The sequence below is a fragment of the Pteropus alecto genome, unplaced genomic scaffold, assembly GCF_000325575.1.
Source record: "Pteropus alecto unplaced genomic scaffold, ASM32557v1 scaffold10, whole genome shotgun sequence".
Classification (NCBI taxonomy): Eukaryota; Metazoa; Chordata; class Mammalia; order Chiroptera; family Pteropodidae; genus Pteropus; species Pteropus alecto.
The window spans coordinates 10,220,985-10,243,813 of record NW_006431210.1 but is presented as its reverse complement, the minus strand read 5'-3'; the positions used below and the strand labels follow the sequence as shown (position 1 = coordinate 10,243,813).

The window sequence follows — 22,829 nt, the reverse complement described above, 5'->3', positions numbered from 1 at the left end:
AGTCTGCCCAGCAAAGAAAAACGGTCAGTTGCTCAGGTGATGGTTTGCTGTCCCCGGCTTCACACTAAGGCTGGTGGGCCGCTTAGGAAACTGTAAGTCAGATCCTCCCTGAGATAGGAAGGAATTTTCTAAAGTCATTTCCAGCGGTTAGCAGCGTGTCACAGTAGGATCAAGAGGCAGGCCAGGCTCCCCAAACTGCCACAGAGGCCATGGGTGGAACACTGGACCTGGACACCTCTCGGGTGATTCTCTTGCCACTGCCACTTAGCTTTCTTTTTCACCTCAGAGAAGTGTCTCAAATCCCAGCCTACCAACCTCCTCTTCTGCACCTGATACACCATGGCTCCAGGCACACACATGAAAACCACCAACCACAAAGAACCTGTGAGCTGGGCTTGTTTCTATTCTGTCTGAGTTACTTTGTAGGACCTTGGAGGGGGTGTCTCAGAGTCACCATCTGTGCTTACCCTCCCCCCGCCCCCAGTTGCGTTGGAGCCAGGGCTCCAAAGAAACACAGCTGCATGGCCCAGCTCCACCCAGGTCCCTCCCAGGATGATGGACAGGTCAGAGGTCTTATCCTCTCTGCCTGGGAAGTGCCGTGGACACATCCCTCACCTGCTTTTGCTGCTGTCCTCAGGAAAAAGGGATCAAAGCTCTCAGCCCTGTATTTGGCTCATGGGCTTGCTCTAAAGCCAAATGCCCCCTCAGCATGTGAGCAACAAGTGGTTATACGTGGTAAAAGGAGGGGGAAAAGAATGAGATGCAGACAAATGTAATTGGAAATAAAGTCACCATAGTAATAGAGACTGTTGAGTGCAAACATTTTCATGCAAAACATGAGAAGAAAGCATTCCCAGGAAGTTAATGGGAAGAAGTCTTGGTATAAGGCTCTTGCTAGAAATTCCAGAATTAATTCATCAACTGAGATTCTTTGAGAAAGTGGGTGCAGCAGACAGTGCACACGCCCTGCCACCCTCCTCAGACTGTTTTGAGTGCTCTTGCTGACTTCTAGCTGCCAGCGTCTGCATCTGTGTATGTAAGGGACTTTTTCCAGAACCGGATAAGGCTGCTATCTGTCATAAGTTGGAAGTGCCAGAGAATTAACTGTCCCTACTCACCCAACCCCAGAGTAGCCCTCACTCAATGACTCAGTAATTGGTGTACAAACACGCTGGCTCCTTCACCCCTCAGATGCAATAATTTTGAGGTGTGTTTTCTACCATTCCCCAGCCTCTCTCTATAGGATGAAGCCCCAGGAATCCATTGTGGAAGTTGGATGTGATGGGTTCACTGATAGCCTCTCCCTATTCACATCCTTTGTCATGTGACATTGCAGGTCCTCCCATCAGGAAGTAGAATTTATTTCCCCATCTTTTGAATCTAGTTGGCCTTGTGACTTTGCTTTGGCCTATAGAATGTGGCAAGGGACAATATACCAATTCTGCAACTAGGCTTCATGAGGCCTTATATACTGCTGTTCTAGTGTTTGGACCCCTGCTATACTATAAGAATAAGCCTGGACTAGCCTGCTAAAGGATGAGAGACCACATGGAGGACAGCAGAGGAACCTCGGCCGACAACAAGCCAATCATCACAAACAGAGGCACTGAGCCAACCTGAATTTGGCTGCAGTCCTCTGGAAGACCAGAAGACCCGAGCAGCTGAGCCCAAGATGAACAGCTGACCCACAGAACCAGGAGCTAAATAGCCGGTGGTTGCTCTTAGGCATAAAGTTGTGGGATGATTTGTTACACAGCGATAAGTAACTGATATACTAGTGTTATGGTGCACCCTTATTGGCAGCCTTCCCTGTATACTTCTTTACTTCCCTACCTTTGTTCTCTGTACTTCTCAAGTAACTTATTTATACTCAAATCTTCCTCTCAGGGTCAGCTTCTGGGAGAACCCAAACTCAGACTGGAGTGCTTCTTCCTTGTGCTTCTAAGGGATTCCTTAGATTCCGATTATTATAGGTATCATAGTGAATTATAATTACTGTTTTCATGTGTGTTTCCCCTGCTAGACCGAGAACATCATGTACAGTAGTTTGTCCCTATTTATTCCCACCAAGCCTGGTACATCCATAGAAAGTGCTTCATCACTATTTGTCAGATAAATGAACATATCAGAACTGTGTCACTTCTTGTCAGGTGAGTAGAACCTAGGCACTCAGGAAGGGTACTGTACCATTCAACACCTCTTCCAGTGTGTAGATGTCTCTTTGCTTGACTTACTCCACTGATCCCCTTCCCAGGGGCCTACATCACACCCTCTGCCGAGATAACCCCACAGAAGACCTCCCACATGTGTTCCCGAAATGTGGGAGAGACATCTTCTGTCTCCTGTTAGGGGACCCACATCGGAGCGCTTGTTCCGAGAAAGGAGAAGAGGATGAGCAATCCATCTCCCATTCAGAATTCTAGTCACTGGGGCATTTTACCTTTCTTTCAAGGATATGCCGTTAAAATCCATTCCTGTTTCCAAAACAGCAACTACAAAAGCTGCTGCTCCCAGTCAACAAACTTAGTTTGCATTTTTCCCCCCAGATCTGGGGCAGAAAGTGAAGGAAGGAAAAATAAATCACGTGGCTAATAATCTGTTAAGGGCAAAAGTTTTCCAAGTTTCTCATCAGCTCCTACTCACCTTCCATCCTAACACTAATACTACCACTAATACTACCAGTACTACCAATACTACTAATACTAATACTAAGATTGTCACATTTGAGGAAACTCTTGATATACCAGCCCCACAAGCTCACAGTCAAATCTGAGACCCTCCAAGGAGAGAAAAATCTAACATACATGGATTACAAATGTGATGACTCAACGCAACGACTGCCATTGACCCAGGAGGACAGGCGGCATCCTAACAGGATGTCTCCTAACAGGAGACATCTCTGGGGAGAAAATCTGTTGAGCAGGGCCTCCCAGGTCAGACAGTACATGAGGGAGCATGAGTGGGGTGGACAGAAGCCACATCTTTGATAAGGAATTGTTTTTTACCCATCTACCTCCTTTCCAAACTGGGGCTTTTCCCCCCAAGGTCCCCAGCCTTGGTACTTCTGGTCCAGAACTAGCCAATATCAGACCACAATAGCAACTGAGATCCATGTGCAGGGAGAGAGCAGGATACAGTGGGACATTTCCAGCTTTAATTTCGCCCCAGTCATCACGAGCCCTTGAGCAAATAACCTGGTCTCCCTGAGCCTCTGCATCCTCCCCACCAAAAAGAGGGTAATTATTTACTTCTCGGTATCACTGAGAGGATTAAATGAAATAATAATGCGAGCTCTCATCTACTGAGTGTTTACTATATACCAAGCACTTTTGGAAGCACTTAAGTATGTTATAATTCACTAAATATTCAAAATAACTTGATATGGTGTTGCTCTTATTTCTCCCATTTTACAGATGAGGAAACGGAGGCACAGAGATGTTAAGAAGCTTGCCCAAGTTTGCACAGCTGGTAAGACACTACAGTAAGTTCACGTATACTGAGGACTCTACAGTGTACCTAGTGCTTGTAGGTGCTCAATAAACAGGGGTCTCTCCCCCTTCGTAAAACAAGACAACTTTACCTCTACCCTGCGCTGTGCAGTTGATGATTCTGGCCACTTTGCCATTTCTGAAAAGGAGAACAATTTGTTTCAAACTCTAAATAGCTCTCTGGGTGCAATGATCCTCCTCTCAAAGGCTGGCCTTTCACAGACGGAGCTACCCATCTCCCAGCCAAGAGTTTTGGGAAATTCACTTAACACCCGCAACCCCAGACCACAATAATAGCATTAGTAAGGCTACAACCATACGACCATTCATTTTATATGACCACTAGACGGTTCTTCTAACGTCATAAATATTCTACCATGTCTTTTCACCTCCCTTAAGAGTTCTTTCATTATCGGCGTTGGCTAGCCAGAAGGCACTGAAATGTTCCACTGATCTCCTATGGGATGCATCAAAAAAACCTTTTTTTTAGCTCAACTGCCATAGCCTATATTTCTTTTTCTTTATCCTAATCACGTGTGATGTATTCTTAGGTAGAGTATTCAGACAGACAAAACAAAACAGAGTTGCATCATTTTACAAATGGAATTTTCAGTCTTGTTTAATAGAAACTATCGAAATAGCTTCATCCCTATTCCTGGACCTTTTTGGGAACGGCATGTTTTGGAACTAGGCTCGAGACCATTAAAGACTATGGACTTTTAATTGAAGAGTTGGTTGTTTTAAGAGACAATAGGCCTGCCAGAATTCATGCTCTCTGGAGAGAAAAATAAAAACATCCATGAGTCCCAGTCACCGAGAGCATTTCCTGGCTCGATCCCTGGCCACTCTGGGTGACCCAATCACTCCCAGATGTCTTTCCTTCTGTCTTCTTAAGACAAAGCCTCCTCAGTCTGGTGGAAACTCAGCTGCTTCCATCCACAACACCTTGTCCTGAAGTCTACCCAGTCACTGGAGGGATCTTTCCCTGTTACCCCTGTGCTTCAATTGTTCGGTACAGTGAGTCACCGCTAACATGAGATCTAGGCTCTAAAGACAACACCAAGGCAGGGATTTTATTCAAATTGCCTGTGTGAAGGTGCCATGGTTGAGATTAACACCTCTCGTAAGTTTAGCCCTGTCAAGGGTGCTCCTGCACAGGGACAAAAGGTGTCTGCTCCACGGACCTGAGGCAGCAACGTAGGAACAGAGATGGATGGAGAAAGTAGCTGACTCAAAACTCCAGCTGGAACTGACTTTCACTGGGCGGAAGAGAGGACCAAATGACTCATACCATTTTCTCATTCATATTCTCCCTCCCTCCTTCCCTCCTTCCCTCCCTCTAATCTCTCACTATGTTCTCCTGACCACTTCCTTCACTCTGGACCCTGCAGATCTTCCCAGGAATCCTGCTCTCCACAGCTCCATTGTTCTACTCACATTGTCTCTCTGCCCAGAATGCCTGGATCCTACTTATTGCCCCTCTTCTTGGAAGCTGCTCCATGGCCTTGTAATGACCCATCCATCTCTTAAAGCACTGAACCAATGGGATCACCATCACCCAGTTGCCCCCTCCCACTCACACCATACACACTGGGAGAGCAGCCTGGTGCCCAGTATTTCCTTGACTCGAACAAGGAGGGAATGTACATCCCAGCCCAGGCAATAATGAACTAGGAGAATTAAATTACCACAGCAGCTCCCTTCTGGTTCAAGTCACTGAGCCCTTGTTAACCAAATTCAAACCTTGGCTTCCACTAGTAGTTTACTGACTGTGCCTTCTACTCTGTGCCTGGCTCTAGTCAGACATCTGGGGAAATCCAATGTAACAGAAACCACAGGTTTGTTTTTGCGTCTCTACTAATTCGATTATCAAGTAACATTTCTCTGGTGCTCCTTTGGGGACAGCTTTGGGCCCAAGAGTATAATGAAGGTTTAATGGGAAATTTTGAGAGAACAGAGGGCCACCTTGAAAATAACTCATCCTAAGGAGAGGCTCAGAGCTTTGGTCCAAAGACCCTGCTTCTGAGATTGAGAGAATCTCCTCACCTAGTCTCTAGCTCTTATGTCTGAGTTCCAGGAGGATGAAATTCCAAGAAAGGCTGAAACAGCCCCCAAAACTATAGCAGCAAGAGAATGTTTTCCCATCACGTAAAATTATCTACAATTCAGAACAAATTCCCAACATCTACAATCTGCCTCAAGATAAAACAAATCCACGTATTTTTGTTTCATGTTACTTTTTTTTTTTCCTAAAACACTTTTTGGAAGACCTCTTTGAAACTAAAAGTAATGACCTGATAATTTATGAACCTTCTTTGGAATTGGTTTCTCTAATAATCCCAGGAGGTCCTTCTTACTAATGTTAAAAAATTCCAATATCCATTTCATCAGTTTGAAGTAACTGTCTAAGCTTGGCAAAACATTCGCAACTTTAATCTACCTCTCTTGTCCTAAGTAAAACTAATGCTAATTAATATTTAAGTGGTTTGGAGGGAATATTTACGTGTGCGTGGGAGGGATGACATCACCTTTCCTCCAATAAATGCAAGACAAAACAGAAAAAGAATCTTAGTATTACTTTCTTTTGATGAATAATAGATTATTTATCATCGTAAGTAAGAGTGTCCTAGTGGAGTCACTGGTTCATGAGGAGATGTTTCTTTCATTCCACCCAAACTTTTTTTTACAGTTATAAATAAGGGACACAGTATAGCATTTTAGAGAATACCTATCAAAACGAGTGACTGTTTTGGAGAAATGGCAATAATAATCACACGGAGGGGCTTTCTGGCCCCAAGGCTAAAGCAATCTTTCAGGAAGAATTGCCTCGAAAGGAAGCCGTTCTCTGAAATGCGGCGAAGGGATGCAGGGCTGGCACCTTCATCCTGAAAGAAAGCTGAAATAAAAGGCTGGCGAAGAGGAAGCAAGAGGCCTCTGTGCGGTCCACCTTTAGCCTGGGAGATTCATGGACTGTGGGAGGAAATCCTGAAGCAACAGAGACTGCCCAGCGCTTGGATCAGGCAGCCCCTCCTCCCCGCTCCTGCCACAGACCTATCGCTTGCTGTTAAAGCAGACGCCACTGTTCAGTGTGGAAAAAATAAAAAGAACCTTTATGTAATGATCACTCCGACCAGATGAATTGTCCCAAACAGTTAAATGTTGGCAACTACATATGGTTCAACCTAATACGGCGAGTAAACATAAAACACGCAAATACAGAAATTAGAAATATCGGTTAAACTGTGAAATATGTGGAATTGCAAATAGAACAAAAACCAAACTATCCCCTCAAAATAATAGCTGTTGTTAAAATTACTGTATAATATACATTTTTTTTTAAGCCACAAAATATCATTGTAACCCACCGACTCTTTGGTGGAGAAACCTGTACATTCAGGCTTTGGGCCTGGAGTCAAGACAAACGAGCTTTTCAGAACAATGTCGTGAAAGGGGAACTGACTCACCTAGACAGCAACAGCTGACCTTGAAGCTGCAGGTCAGCGGCACAGTCCTCGGAACGGCAATTCCTTTCAAAAACAGTCTGCGAGAGAGACACGACAGGACGGTCAGAACAGGATTTAATGGCAAATGAGTGAACAACAGCTAAACACTTTCTTCTAAACCAAGAGAATTCTCCCGTGAGCCTTTCAAACCGTCTACTCCCTGGCATGGTGAGGGGTCCTCCTCAGGCTCCGAGGAGACCCCAAATCAATGGTGGTCTTGCCTGCAGAGTGAATGCCTTACCTGATTCATTTCTCAGTCTGCTGAAGAGCTTCCTCAAGGAGTTTTTCAAGAAGGTTATATGACAGGTGTCCTTTCCATCTTTGTCTGAGAATATCTTTAATGCCCTCAGATGTGAGTGAATAAAAATCCAGTTGAGTAAAGAATTCTTAGATTGTAGTCTGGTTATTCTCCTCTGTTTGCTGTCTTGGGGAGGCAGAAACTCTAAAACTGAGACGGGTTCTGCCTGAGCAATGGGATCATATTATAATTTTTAGTTCCAAAGAGAAAGTCAAAGGCAATCAGACTGTGAGGCTGAGGGACCACAACGAGGCTGGAGGAATACTTTCCTGTGTCTTGGTGGGGCAGCTGGTAGTGAACAAGGACACATGTCCTTTTTGTAACCAAGATTGGGCTTTGACAGCCAAAGCCCCACCCACTGCTGGAGCCTAAAGTTCGGCATGCCAAATCTGACAACTTTCCAGAGGGCCTGGCGTGTGCCTGAGTCCGGCCTATCTGTGGGGGTTGGCTGGGGAACCAGACGCAGTGTTTTGGGAGGAATTATAGTTTTCTCCTCTCTGTAGTGCATGGTGGGCTTGTCAGTCTCTCCCTCAATCTGGTGTCAACCTCTTTGAGGTCTCCCATCTACAGACAGAAGGCTCCCCATGTTCCAGACTGATGGACCCTTCACGACTGTGACATGGCTCTGCTGGTTTCAGTGGGATTTAAGAGAAAAGAGCCTATTCTCATTTTTTAGTTGTGTTATTCACTATTAAACTCCTTCATCATCCTTGCTCATGTTTGTGAGCCTGCCCCACCCACAAACATGGTTCCAGGGGATTTGTCTCCCCACACCCTCCACAGACAGCCTCTCAGACATGGACTCCAGCAAACTCGCTGGCCCATGGACAGTCTAGACCCAACCAGACAGAGTAATTTGCCTACGGAAATTCATATTCCTGTGTCACATTTCCAAAAGAATAAAGTATCCCAGCCAATATTCTCTGCCTTGACTGTGGGGGAAAAACTCACGAAAGTCTTGGGCAACAAGAAGAAATTCTTGTGTTCTTTTAGACACTGGGGCAAGAACACCACCAAATTTCTAGGAGATTTCCATCTGAGACACTTGTGCTTTATTTGCCAGGGAGAAAACAGGAAGTGGACGTGAGGACCAGGTGAATATCTCAGGTGAGGGAAGGAGGCCTTTTGAATTAGAATTGAGGTAAAAACACCAACGGTGGCTTTACCACCAAGTCAATGAAATGTAAGCCGAAGGTCCCTACTGATGTGCCCCTCCTGAGGACCTGAACCTAACTTTGTATTCATAACTTCACTTTTTTTCTTTTTTTCTTCAAGATCATCTTTCCTCCCAAATTGTATAAGCTTCAGGCCCCACAAAACCCAGCTCTGCCCCTGGTGACAGGCTCCTCCTTCCACGTGTCTTTCCCATTTCACAGGCAGGAGAGAAAGTCTGACTTCCCCACCTTTGGGGTGGGGTGGGGGCTGTAAGCAGATGAGAACTGAGGAAGAGGATGTAAATCCATTTGTGTCATACGATCTGGCAAGATCTGGTCCCTGCCCTCCTCACCTCTGTCACTCTGGCTCTCTCGTGCCAGCTGCTCCTCAGATTGGCCTAATAACTTCCCATCTCGGGGCCTCCCCACAAGCCAGTTCCTAATTCCTCCACCTCATGCACCCAGGTGTCTCCTCGTCCTTCAATGAGCAAATCAGAACCATGTCCCTGAGCTCCTGACGAGCTCCTGCCCCTGCTGTAAGCTCTGGCAGTTCCATGTACTTTTCCCTTCCACTGCTCTTCTTGGTTGTAACTAAGTAATTTTGTCATTACAAGTTTCCTGCTCATCTCCCCTGCTAAGATGATGCTCCATAGGATGGAGACTGTAATGGTCCCATCTCCTTCAGAGCCTGGCATATAGAAGCCATCATCTCTTATTTCACTCTGGTTAAAGGAAGCTAAACTTTTCATATCAGGAGACAACTGTTTCCTGTCTCAAGCTTCAGAGAGCTGCAGACTGAACACCCAGCAGCCCCCACAGCCCCATGGACTGGATTTCCTCACCCTGGTCTTCACCTCAGGTTTCCCTGGAGAATACAGTTTTCTTTTTAAAATCCTCTCTGCAGCTTCTCCCCAAATTCTCATTCTACTTCTCTTAGAACAGGGTTGGCAGGCTTCTTCTGTAAAAAGCCAGATAGTAAATATTTTTGACTTTGTGGGCCATATTGTCTCTGTTGCAACTACTCAATCTGCTGCTGTAGAGGGAAGGCAGCCAAGGACAGAAAGTAAAGGAATCGGCGTGGCTATCTCTCAATAAAACTTTATTTACAAAACAAGCTGCTGGTGTTGAAAAGCTTTCTGTTGTTAATGCAGTAAATTTGCACTACTTTAAAAAGCTTTTGAACTGTTTCAAAATGGTATCCATTAACTGCTTTTAACAAGTTATCTTTTTCTCACGCGACAAATGTCCATCTTCACAAGAGCACTTTTCATGTATTGGGTATTGATCTTTAAGAAAACTTCCTCAAAAGAAAATGTACAAAAGATTAAAAAGTAAAACAGGCTGGAAGGCTGGATTCGACCTGTAGTAGGCTGTAGTTTGTTGACTTTTATTCTAGAATATTAGGCTAATGGTTTCCTCATTCCCTTCAGGCCAGAAAAAACAAAAACAAAAAAAAACAAAACACAGTGAATCCTGCTCAAGTTACATTTCACTGTGACCCAGAGCACAGAGGCTGAAGCCAACTCTGCTTTTCTCACAATGCTGTAGCCACCAAGGCCAGGGCAGCCTCGGGGACATGTGATTCGGGACTAGCAGCTCACTGGCTGCCCTGGCCAAGGCTGACTTCAGAGAGGAAGTCATACAGGTGCTCAGGCCTTGAGGTACTCATTTCTCTGAGCCAAATCTGCACTGGAAAATCTTCCTTTCTGACCTAATAGGAAGTAGAATCCTCAGCCTATTCCAGCTGTTATGTTCAGAGGAGGTTTCTTGGTCAGTTTCTTGGACTCAGTGATATTAGCTTTAAAATATATACAATCATTGACATAGGTCGGACACTGTTTATAGGGTTGCTATGGCAACTAAGTCCCATGCTGAGTCCTGAGAAAATAGACAACTGATTTGGGTGGAGATACATGCTTTTCGAATCCCACCCAAAGGGACCAAATAAGAAGGCTATTTTTAAGCTAAAGTGAGTGAGACATGTCCTGATAGGCCATGTGACTTTGCAGAGAGTCTCTGCCTGGACAACAAGAGGGACATTTTTAAACTGCTTTTCCTCCCATAGGCCCGCATAAGTTCCTAGAAGCCTTGCAGTATATAATTCACATCTGTACCCTCCAGCACCCAGCAATGTTAACTTTTTGTGCATAAGTGCAATGACCTGAGTGTAAGAGGTTCCTCCCTCCCAATCCTGTTAATGGGCTCTTCCTCCAGAATCCCACACTGTCCTTAATGTGGCACATTTTAAGAGCTCAGGGTGGTCCCAGGCATTTCTGCTCTATTCAGCCCTGTACCCAAATGAAAAAAAAGAGAAGCCTTATGGCCTGGTCGCTTTCTAAAGAACAGCGTGTCCACAGGAATAAATGAAAGACAAATACTTTGTAGAATTAAAGCTGAGAAATTCCTTCTATCTCAGGGTCTGTACAAATTGTCCTTTTAGATTTTAAAATTATGGGAGAAAAAATAGCCCTGTTGGTCTCCCTCGAAACCCAAACACAGCACCAATTCTGCTTCACGCCCCTATGGAACTACTGGAAGTCCTACGTTCTGTCTTTGGGCATCCTTTGGTTTCTGCAGTTGGTAGAATGGTGCCCTCTGTCTAAAGGCATCACTTTGATGATCTCATTGAACCCCATGAAGAATTGAGTGGGAGGCTGAGCTGCTTGGCAAGGTCCTGGCCCACCTGGAACTGGGCCCAGCCTCTGGACTCACCCAGTGCCCTTTCCAGGACCACCTACGACTGAGTGGCCTTTTACGGGCCACATTTCATCCCCCTCTACAACCTCCAACTTCTAACATCAGCCATAAACTCTCTTCCAGAAGCTTCCACCTCCCGGGGCTGGGAATTCTCTCCCTTGATTTTCACCCTGGAATCTTTTGTATTCTATAGTTCATTTATTTATTTTTTTAATTGCTATTAAGTAGCCACACAAGGCAGAAAACAGAACCAACAAGTTCAAATAAAGGGGATGATGCTGCCAGAGAAAAGAAAAACTATGCTAGCTGTTTCTAAAAGCTGCTGAGCCGGATGTAGCTAGGGGACTAGGAGAGAGGAAGATGGCCCTAAAACTGGAGAGGTTACCAGTGAGACTTCTCCTCACCTATCTGCAAGAACATCACTTAAATGGCACCCCAGTGCCTTGCCTTTGATTTCCTAAACCATCTCAGAAGATCACGAGGGAGGGGCTCACGTTTCTTCCCCAGCCAGACACTGTCCACTGGGCATGAGTCCTCGTTTGCTCACACACACACACACTCTACGTGCCTGCAGGAGAGGTTTTCAATGAGGCAGGAGAAAGCCCAATGGGCTTGAATATTTGGGTAGGGAACACACTATTTTCTTCTTAAAAGAGTTTTGAAAGACCAGAACATACTTTTTCCATAAATTACAAAGATAAAACACTAAAGAAGAAATTTTGCAAATTTGACAGGTCACTATAGGGTACGGCCCAGCCTTTGAGGGGCGGGAGTCCTCTCTCCTTTGCTTTTGGGGTTAGCCTTGAAGGGGAAGCCTGAGACACAGAGATGTAGCCAGACTTCTCTAGTCAGTCAGAAGGTTGAACTACTTGTTTCCCTCACACATACTTGACCCTAGATGGTTTTCACACGTGCTTCACCATGGTGCCCTTCTGAAAAGACTACCCAGAAGCTGATGCCTATAAAAGTTGGGTTGATGTGGTTGACATCAGGATGGAGGGTGGAAACTTCTTCCTCTAACACTCCTTTTCCTCCTCCGCTGAGCCACACTCCTCCCATATATCCAGGTGTATAATCTGGACCTTGCTGATTGGATGGTCTCTGAAACCCGTCTGGCTCTGATGTCTAGTTATTCCGCTCTCTTCTCTTCCACTCTCCCTACCCCTCAGCTTCCCATCTTTCTGTGGAGACTTCATATGTGATAATGAACATAAACCTTAGAGCTGTAAATAATGGCATTTTAAGCCAGCTGGGCACTTCAGCCGGGAAAGTATTAACTAATATACAGGCTGAACAAACAATCGGTTTTCACAGGCGTGGGGTTATAGGCCCGCACGGCAGGCACTGACGGGTCTGGGGGCTGCAGTGGGAGGAACAGATGGTGACAATTTTCAGCACAATGGAAGTCCAAGGTTTATGGCTTCAACATAGTTAAAAATTAATATTAGAGTAAAATAGCTTACTTTTCACTTGAAAAATGACAAAGTAAGTGCTCTCAACATAGCCGATGCCTTGTCTTTCACCAGCCGTATTTCCTCCATCTTGTTTTTCAGAAAGGAGATTCACACATGCACAAGTGTTCTGCAGATAAGGCAAGTCCCCCTAAACCACACGCCACCTTCTCCTGCCTGGGAGGAATCCCCTGAGTGTTCACAGAGTACATTTCTTTTCATTAAACAGCTTTGTGGAATCTACCAGAGAAGAGATTCTGATGATGGCCAACCTTTGCAGGATGACCTAACCTTGTGTTGTCTCAGCAGGGTTTTTCAACTGAGATAGACTTCCTGGGCAGCCACTATGGGCCAAGCACTGTGCTAGGCACTGGGGATCAATAGTACGTAAGATAAAATAAATTTCAACCCTCATTGGGCTGTCTTTCTAGTGAGGGAGACAGAAAATCAATTAGACAAAGTAATAACAAACTGTGATAGGTGTCATGAAGAATTCTAAAAGTCAGGGAATACAGGGAAGTTGGGGAATGGTTCTCTGAGGAGGTGATATTTAGGCTGAGATCTAAAGAATGAAGAACTGGCTGTGAGGAAAGCATGGCGAGAGCTTTCCAGAAGTGGTATCAGGGTGTGCAAAGGACCTGAGGTAGGGATGGGTTTGGTGAGTTTGAGGGTGGTTGGAGTGTGGTACTTGGGTAGACTGGATGATGCTAGAGAAGCTGGGGCCCCATTGTTCAGGACCCTATTAACTTTTATAAGATTCTAGATTTTCTTCTAAGGGCAGAAGGAAGCTATTGGAGGCAGGGGGTGGGGGTAGAGAATTATTCAGAGAAGTGACTTGGTCCAAGTGAGAAATGATGGTGGCCTGGACTAGACCAGTGACAGTAGAGATGGAGTAAAGAGGAGGGATTCATGCACCATTTGAGCTTTGTGATGGTACAGCCGGCTTTCAGGTTCTGGTGACATAGGTCATCCTTATGTCTTTCCCCTGTAGAACAAGGGGCATCTCTGAGCCCGAAAAGGGAGGGCAAGACAGTCCTAAAGATCACAAGAGGCTCACTCAAGGAACCAGCCAGAAGCCTTAGATGATGCCATTGCCTCCCACCCAAGGAACCTACCCATGGACCAGCTGAGATGGGACACACCCTGAGCAAAAGAAACCAGCTTCAGTGGTGCGTCTGCTTCCTGCAGAGCTCTGGTTAGACTCACTCCCAGGGGTTGCCTCATTCCTCCCTCACAACAGCGCTGTGACACCTCCTCGTTACCTCCACTCACGGGAGAAGAGACGGAAGGTGACCTGCCCTTCCCAGGAAAGGAAGAGCAGAATCCAATGCTGCCTCATCATTTCTGTCCTTCTCACATATTATTTCATGTGATCCCACAATCTCCTGGAGGGAGGAGGAGGAGATGATGGCACCCCAACTGATAGGTGACAAATGGGGCTCTCAGGGGGTCAATAACTTGCCCCATGCCCCTAGGTGAGTATATTCTGGTCTGGGCTGGGACCCTAATCTTCTCACTACAGCTCTGCTTCCTGGAAGTAGGCCTAGTTCTCGGAATCTTTCTTCCTCTCAAACTGAGCAAACATCTGGAAGACCCATAGAAGAAGATCATTTAATTATCTATTTAAAAAAATAATAATCAGGAAAAGGAGAATAAGCAAAGATCACTCTCCCAGAATTTTTCTCAAGCTCCTGGACAATTTTACCAATCTAAGGACAATTTTTTTTTCCTTTCATTTTAACTTCAACCAAAGAATCATATGGTTAAAAAAATAATGACCTCCTGCATCACACCTCCCTCTGAGTCCTGCCTTCCAGGGACAACCGCTATTATCCATGTCCATTTATGTTTCTTTTGATGATTATTTCATATCTCTAGAGAAGAGGCCGATGCTACCACTTCTTGATTGATAAGATTTAGATGTCATCTTACTGAATTCCTGCCATGATAGACTAGAATTTATCTCATTTACATAAGGGCCCCCCTACCATCCATCCACTTTCATAACTTCGATAAGCAAATTGTTACTCTTAGCTCCTCTACTACAGTGGTTTTCAAATGTTAGTGGCATCAGAATCAACTGGTCAGCGTGTTAAAACACAGACCCATCCACTTTCATAACTTCGATAAGCAAATTGTTATTCTTAGCTCCTCTACTACAGTGGTTCTCAAATGTTAGTGGCATCGGAATCACCTGGTCCGCGTGTTAAACACAGATCGTTGGGACCCAACCCATGAGCATCTGATTCGATGAGTCTGGAGTGGTGCCCCTAGACCATCATTTCTCACAAGACCCCAAGAGAGGCTGATGCTTCTGATTCAGTGATTACACTTTAAGAAGCAGTGCTCTACTGGTGACCTCTGCAATTTTAAGTAACAAACAGCTATTTCTTGTTTCATCAAGTTTTAACAGGATCTCTTGGCTCACCAATGTAAAAGATATTGAGAGAACTTCTGTAGTTCTATTTTTACCTCTATACAGTCAAATTTAAATGACACTTACACTTTCTACTGTAACCATAGCTCTAGTTTGGGCTTGGCTGTAAATACTGAAAACCACTAAACAGTGCTAATGTTATTATGGCTACGTGATTATTGTTCACAGTAGAGCCAATGCAAGGGTCATGATTACATACCCTCCTCCACAGGTTCCAAGTTAAACTCCTAGAATACTCAACTTTTACTTAAGGGAGAATATTTCTAATGTCAAGGTCCATCTCTTCTATTCTTCTTCTTGCTTAAAATCCCACTGCATTTTAATTTGTTTTCTATTTGAACTATGACATATTGACCACATTTCCATTTCTCTGGGAGTTTTTTATTGTCTTTATCTTTTCTTATCCATAGAAGAAACATATTCCATCTATTGCATCCTGAATATCTGCTACTTTCTTGTCATTCTGTCTATTGCTTGAAATCCATTAATCTCCTGTTCTAAATTGATTGACTGTTTTTGCGATGGGCCGCACAGTTGTAAGCCAAGAATTTCTTGCCGTTAGACTTCTGGGAGTAAGTTCCACAGTTTCTTGCATCTCATATTTTGCTCCTTCTGGTTGTCAACTTTGTTTTGTTGGAGGGCATCTCAGGTAATTTCCTTGGAGGAGTTACTAGGGAGGTAAAATTTCTGGGTCCTTGCTTGTCTGAAAAAATATGTCGACCTCATACTAGACTGTTAGGCTAAGTATAAAATTCTAGTTTCAAAATCACTTTCTTTCAGAACTTCGAAGGCTGTATTTCACCATATACTAGCGTCCACTCTTGCTAATAAGGAGTCTAAGGGACTACACAGCATGGCTAATTCTGTTCTAAGCTGACATATATCCCCCAATATCACCACCGTGTATTTCCTATTCTCAAAGCATTTAGAATTCTCCATAGCTTTAGGAGTAGTGACATTTTGAAATGATGTATCTAGGATATTTGGAGTTTATCCTGCTTGTAAGTTGGTGGGTCCTTTAGATTTAAAAATCTCTTTAATTCTGGGAATTTTTATTCCATTATATCTCTTATAATTTCTTCTTCATTTTCCCTGTGTACTTTTTCTGATATTCCTACAACTTGGATATAAGACCTTGTAGAGTCATCCTTTACCTCTCTTTTCTATTTGCCTTTTGTTTCTGCTCACTGGGAGATTTTGTACACTGACCTTCTAATACTTCTACTAAATTTTTGGCTCCGCAACCATATTATTAATTTTCGAGAGCCCTTTGCTTATTCTCTGGATCTTTCCTTTAAAAAAAAATAAAATAAAATCCCAATCATTTTATAGTGGATGGGATATATTCTTAAATCACCTTATGTTGATTACATAGAGTTTAAGTTGTTTTTTATAATCATTTCTATTCCCTGAATAGTTTATTTTCTTCTATGTCAGTTATTCTGTGGGTTTATTTATTATTTTTTTCATGTACTGCATTTCCCCTCAGTCTCAGAGTTCCTTGGTTGTTCATTCATATTTAAGAATAAGGTAAAAAGGGCTGATTGGAAAAACAGTGGGAGTGTTTGGGTGGATGGTGGGAGAGAAGTTAGGCTAGCCGTTGCGTTTGGAAAAATGCCAGAAGTCAGGCTTTTGTCTGGGGAACTATGCTACCCACACTCTCTCTCAAGCAGTTTATACAGTTCTTTAGAGAAGATGTCTAGTGGCTTGTTATTCTGCATGCCTGAAGCATGTAGGAGTGGGGGTAGGATGGAAAGTCAACTCTTCTACATATCAACCATCACTTAACATGCCCTCCCTGTTTTCAGCCCCATTTCTCACTTTTGCACCCTCCATAACTGCTGGACCAGCCACGGCTGCAGCCTCTCTGGATCTAATGCGTAGACAGGCCGTCAACATAGGATAGAGACCTGTCCTATGTATAGTGCGAGGTTCACCCACTAACACCCTTTCTTCCTCTGTACTCACTCCAGAAAATTACTGGTCTCTCTCATTGGCTGATACTCCCTGCACCACAATGGTTTCCTTCCTGTTCTGATTTACTCATTTATAATTATCCTAATAGGGTCTCAGAAAGTACAGACAAATATTTACACTTGGTCAGCCACCTTGAACCAGAAGTGACCAGGAGTGGCACTTTCATACTGATCTGTCTCTGTATCCCTGGCTTTGATCAGGAGGCTCGAATCCAAAAATGTCAGTAAAGGTTCTAAGATGCTCTTCACTAACCAAGACCCACTCTGTGCAACTGATGCATCTGTAGAAATGAGAGTTGGGTCCATCATGGAAGGTATGCCCAGAGCAGCAGGATATTGAGCAGAGTAGGCAGCAACCTTACTGGGTCATTTTAGAGATAGAACAAGCACAGAGTACCCTGAAATGATTTCCCCGAGTACTGAGTTTGGACCACTCCCATAACACAAGTTAATCAGGCCTGCAGAGTCCACCTAACAGAGCAGAGAAATACTGGAACTAGGAGACTAGTTATCTAGAAACTATCATAGTACTCAGATTCACTGAGTCCCCAGACTGACCTCTTCTTCACACTCCATCAGGAGATGACACTAACTGTTACTCCTCAGTCCAGGTAGAAGTCCAGGCTTCCTTCCCTACTTCTTCATCATACCCTCCTCTCCTCTTCTCCTCGCCTTCTTCATGCCTCCCCTGCATGCCAGCCCTTCCACTTTGCCCCACCCACTTAGATACCCAGTGTCCTCCAGGTCTCTCTCCTCACTCCCCCAGAGCCTGCTCTAAGTATCAAAGACCATCAGGGCACACTGGCCATGCTCCAGGGTACTTGTGTTTTGAAAGAAGCTCACGTTTGAAATCAAAAGCAGCATTCAGAAAGGCAGTATTGCCAACAGGTTGTGTGCATATGGGCAGCGGGCACTGTTAGCCCCACCCCCCAGCTGATGTGAGTATAGGCAGCTAATGGCTCACTTCTGCATCCTTCTCTAGAGACCTGTCCCAAGCTGAAGGAGGTCTCCTTCAAGAAGGGTTACACTCCCCTACCACACCCCACAGGCAGCCAATGGCTGACTATTATGGAGTATGAAAGGCCAGCCACCTTACCTCAAGGAAAAGACAATTCTTTGATATAATTTATGCCCTAGAGTTCCCTGCCTCAGGTCAAGTCTGGACCTTAGCTGACACCACTTTCTTGCTCAGGCCCCTCCCCTTCCCTCATTTCCTCACAGGTTTCTCCCAAGAGCACAGCCTCATTAGAATAGGTGTTCCCAAATCCTTGTCTCAGGCTCTGCTTCTAGAAAACCTGATCCAAGACCACATGGGTTAGATTTTGGGAGAAGATAGGAAAGCCTAGGTTAAAAAAAAAAAAAATCACCACTTAATTGAACATCTAGAGGGACATCTCAAACCCCAAACACTTCTCTGTGGTTCTATTTACAAGTCTAATCTTCAGGAGGGGGCCACTAATCTGCTGGTTTCCTCATAAGCCAGAACAGTCAGAACAGTGGAGGGTGGGGCCACGAGTGGTTCCACAGCTTTGTCCCCACCCTGCACAGGAGTCAGGTTTAGCCAAAATCCAGTTTTGCCTGACCTTCCCCAGGGCTCTGGATCTGTGGCGGTCTTGGGTGTTAAAGAAAGATTTAAAACAGACTTGGAAATCACAGATTCCTTGCATATTTCCTGCCTAGTAGTCAGCACTGCACATCTCACAGGTGGCTCAGGGCGGACAGGCCAGTGCTGCTACACAGAATCAGCTCTGAGGCTCACTCCAGTCTCACGTGGCCTCGTATAGCCTGCACCCAGCCCCACTCTAAAGCTCTCCATCATGACACACCGTGGAATCTGACAAGCACTGGACAGGGTGAGGGGCCTGCCCGCACTCACGGTGCCCTCGGCTTCCAGAGACACTCGGATTGGGCATTTTTAATTCAACTACCAATTCTAGTGGGACGAAGTTCATGTTTCTCCACTCCACTCACTCCCCCACCAATAAAACACTGACTGCACACCTACTATGCGCTGGAAACAGTCTAGGAATAGGACATAAATTCAAGGGCGAAGTGGTCAGTTCATGACCTCAGAGGGATTATAATTTCCTAATTGCTTGAGAATAACCTCAATGTGTTTAAATCATGTAGTTGTTAGAAGCAACACCCAAAAACATAAATTTCGTCATTTTCCAGATCAGGAAAGGGAGGCCCAGAGAGGGGGTGTGCCTTGGCCTCAGTCCCCCAGGCAGCCAGGGCCATGACTCCTGCCACATGTCACAGCCCCCTTTGGACCCGGTTGTGAGCTTTTAAAGTTCTGACCTGATTCTTTTGGGCAATCTTCTGTCCCTTTTTCCAGCGGAGCACTGGTGTCAGAGCCGGCAGTTCCCTGTCCTCCTCTCCAGTCACGTGCTCACCCAGGCTGTAGGCGGCTTCAAATACGATGGGGCTGATGACATCCTGCACTCTCCGCTGAAACAATAAACAAACAGGCGCATGAAGGGCCCGCGCTGGCGGGACTGCGGCGCATTTCACAGCTCACAAAGACCTTCCACATGCATTGCCTCATGTGATCCCCACAGCCACCCCTGTGAGGTAGAATTTTATTATTTTCATATTTTTGATGAGGTAACTGAGGCCGAAAACAATTACTGTCTTGCCCAAGGTCACTCTGTGAGTGAGTGGGGGCTTCTTCACCCTACCTTGCATGGTGCTAAATTGTCTTCTCTTTAGCATATGGAAGACATTACCTTACTCATCTTCCAAATATTCTTATAAGCCAGTTGGCGGGCAGGAGAGCATCTGCACTCACCCTGCAGTGCTAACCCTTTGCATTCGTGCTGTTTTGATGATCAAAGCTTTTCTGCGTTGAGATAAATATGGATCCTGTGTTAGACAAAGAGACCTGAAGACACCGAGGGGCCTGGCGTCCTCTCAGAGCCAGTCATCCATAAATCTGGGATAAAAGTCCGACTTCTGGCCTTCTGTGGTTTCCTTTGCACTTGAAGACCCACGAGGACAATAGGTTGTTAGCCATAACAGGAAAGCAGAGGAAGCGAAGGGAAGAAAACAAGTATGGAGTGAACACCTATGAGATGGGCCTGTGCTAGGTGTTCTAGAGAGATGAGCAACATACCCAAACCCTGTGAGCTGGGGCTTATTATCCTCTACTGCACAATAACAGGAAAATAAATGTGCAAGGCTAAGCTCCCCAGGACGCAGGCTGATAGGGATTTTCAATCCCAGCTGTTCAATCCTGGAGTCCCTGGCCTTTCTGCACAAGGTGTCACTGTGTCCCAGGGACCTGGGCCCTCCAGGCTCACAAGTTAGTTTGAGGAGTAGTCAAGGGTGGGTCATCCCACATTCTGTGCCTGGAGGCTCTGTGGGAGATGGGCACCCAAGTGGAGCAGGGTAAGTCTGAGAAGTGGCACCAATGAGCCAAGTCCTCACTATTGTGCATCTGTCACAGGAGAGACGGGACAGAGCCAGCAGGAAAGCTGGAGTGGCCCAGTCCGAGAGTGAGAGAAGCTGGGTGGCAGACAAGGGCCAACAACAGGGCCATGAGCAGAGCTAAGGACTTCATAGTATTCTCTGTGTGAAGTTTGGTGGAGCCTGAAGCAGATTAGTGCTGTGTCCAAATCAATAGAAAGCTCTGAAGTTCCCAAGAGGTGCACAGTGAAGACTTTGCTTCCACTGCTCCCTGACACCAAGCGCCCCTCTCCAGAGGCAGACATGCCTGTCAGTTCGGGGGTATTCACCTAGTCTAAACATATGCAGGCAATTGATAGCTCACCACAGACTGCACTTTGCTTTCTTCGCTTAGCATTCATCCTAGAGACGGTTCCATGTGGAAACACAGTGCTCCACCTCCTCCTTTTGGGTGGCACACAGCAAGTTATTATGGGAGTCTTTACCGACCTACCGACCTAGTCTTTACAAAAGCTGCTCGGACAAGCAAATGGGTGGCAGCCCATAACAAACTGTAGTAGCATCCTCCCAGGTGGGTTATTTGAACCTCAAGTTTCCCAGCAGGGAAGGAAATAAAAGGGTCTGTGATCAAATAAGCTGGGGGAGAAGAGAAGCGGGAAACCAGGTTAAACCAAGTTAAAGAGAGTTTTAGCTCTGTTTTGTTTGTTGCTTCTATCTCAATGGCCTCGGAGAAAGAGTAGGGTGGCCCCCAGTTTTCTGGGTCATGGAGCCCTGTGTTTCCTCGGGGCTCCTCAGGGCTGCGGAGTAGAACAGCAGGCGTTAGGAGGACACAGGTGGGACACTGGAGGGCAGAGCTGAAACTTCCGGCAGCAGCTCAGGAAAGGAGATGAAGCCCGAGCCAGGGTGGCATGGGAGGGGGAGACAGACGTGGCCGCGCCTGTGGCTGCTGAGCTGCGGGGTGTGGAGGACAGGGCAAAGGGGCACAGATGACTCTGAGGTGATTAGCAGATGACGTACAAAGCATCAGAAAAGCATTCAGCTGGGAATAGCTATAATCACTCAGCATAAATAAAATACGGGACATTATCAGCAGTTTGATAGGGGAGCCTTTGGATAAACTGCTTCCAGAAAATTCTCTTGAACTTCAGATTTTAGCAACAGATCTTTAATACCCATGCTCTTGGGTAAAAGGAGCAAAACACACACCTGGGATCCAGATCCCCTCGGCCTGCTGACTTGGCTGAGCAGAATTTAAAGATGGTCAGGGGTGTGGAGAATAAAGAGTACAATTTTCACGTTTTTACAAATAAATGGTTTAATGTTTCTTTAAGGTAGACTATTTTAAGGGTTTGCATTTAAATCATTCATGTTGAAATAAGTCAGTTACGATGTTGTTGTTTATTCTTGGGGGGAGAGGTTGAATATGGGGGAAGAGGGGCACGGAAGCAACTTAACATTTCTTGGCTAGCAGTTGTATTCTAGAGACTGGGCCAAGGCGTTAGCGTTATCCCGCTTAATCCACATAATACCTGAGCAGGTAGATTATTGCTCCCATTTTATAGATGAGGTAACAGAGGCTCAGAAGCTCAGATCCATTGTGCTCCATCCTAGAGTTAGTAAGCGGTGGAAGGACTCATTCTTAGATCCTGAAGCGCAACCGCTTTCCTTGAAGTCCGCAGAATACTATTTAAAAATTATCCCACCCGCTTTAGGTTCTGACCTCACCCTGAAAAATCATCTGCGTGCTTAAGAGGACGCAGAAGGGAGTTCGGTGGAGGTGGGGGAATGTTTCTCACGCGCGTATGAATGTCAATAAATGACAACTAAGAAACAGAGGCTTGAAGCGAGGGCTGTTCCTAAACGCGCAGCCACTCAAGCCATGACCCCGTGCCCCGGCATCGCTTCCCTGGGATGAGTTATGCATTCTGGCATCTCGGGGTGCGGATGCTGTGCTCTGGCGCTGACTGCGTGAACCTGTTTTAACTAAGAAGCTTGAAAACAGCTTCTTATTACATATCCCAGTAGCTCTGGGCAGAAGGGATCCAAACCACACTGCGCAGTGGGTGGAGGCTGAGGAGGGGATGGCAATTAGCAACGAGCCAACACCCCCAAAGGACGGCCCCTCCCTCCCACACTGTGCTTGTTTTTTTCCCAGAGCTACAAAGGAAAAGTAGCAGCCACATTGAGTGGTTTCCTTTTCATTTTTTGGAAGTGCAGCTTCCCTCAGCTCAGCACTGCAATTATGGGGAGGAACTCCTGAGGGTAGAGAAGGAGGCTTAGGGTTCTGGCACAGACTGTAATTGCTAAAATTTTACCGCTTAAAAAGAAAAAAAAAAAAAAATCACCACTACAAACTGAAGCTTCTAGAGTTGAACAAACACTTATGCTGACAAACCGAAAGGCAAGAAGCTATCTTT

General features: G+C 45.4%; 1 protein-coding gene across 1 annotated transcript in view; it reads right to left on the bottom strand.

Annotated features, from left to right (window-relative positions):
- The window catches only part of ITGA9 (integrin subunit alpha 9), a 290,420-nt gene that overhangs the window by 117,948 nt on the left and 149,643 nt on the right, over positions 1-22,829 (bottom strand). The window contains exons 16-17 of the mRNA XM_025038975.1: positions 19,306-19,455; positions 6,953-7,029 (exon numbers count right to left, since the gene is read on the bottom strand). Coding sequence (XP_024894743.1) covers positions 6,953-7,029; positions 19,306-19,455 — 227 coding nt within the window. The remainder of the gene's footprint in view (positions 1-6,952; positions 7,030-19,305; positions 19,456-22,829) is intronic.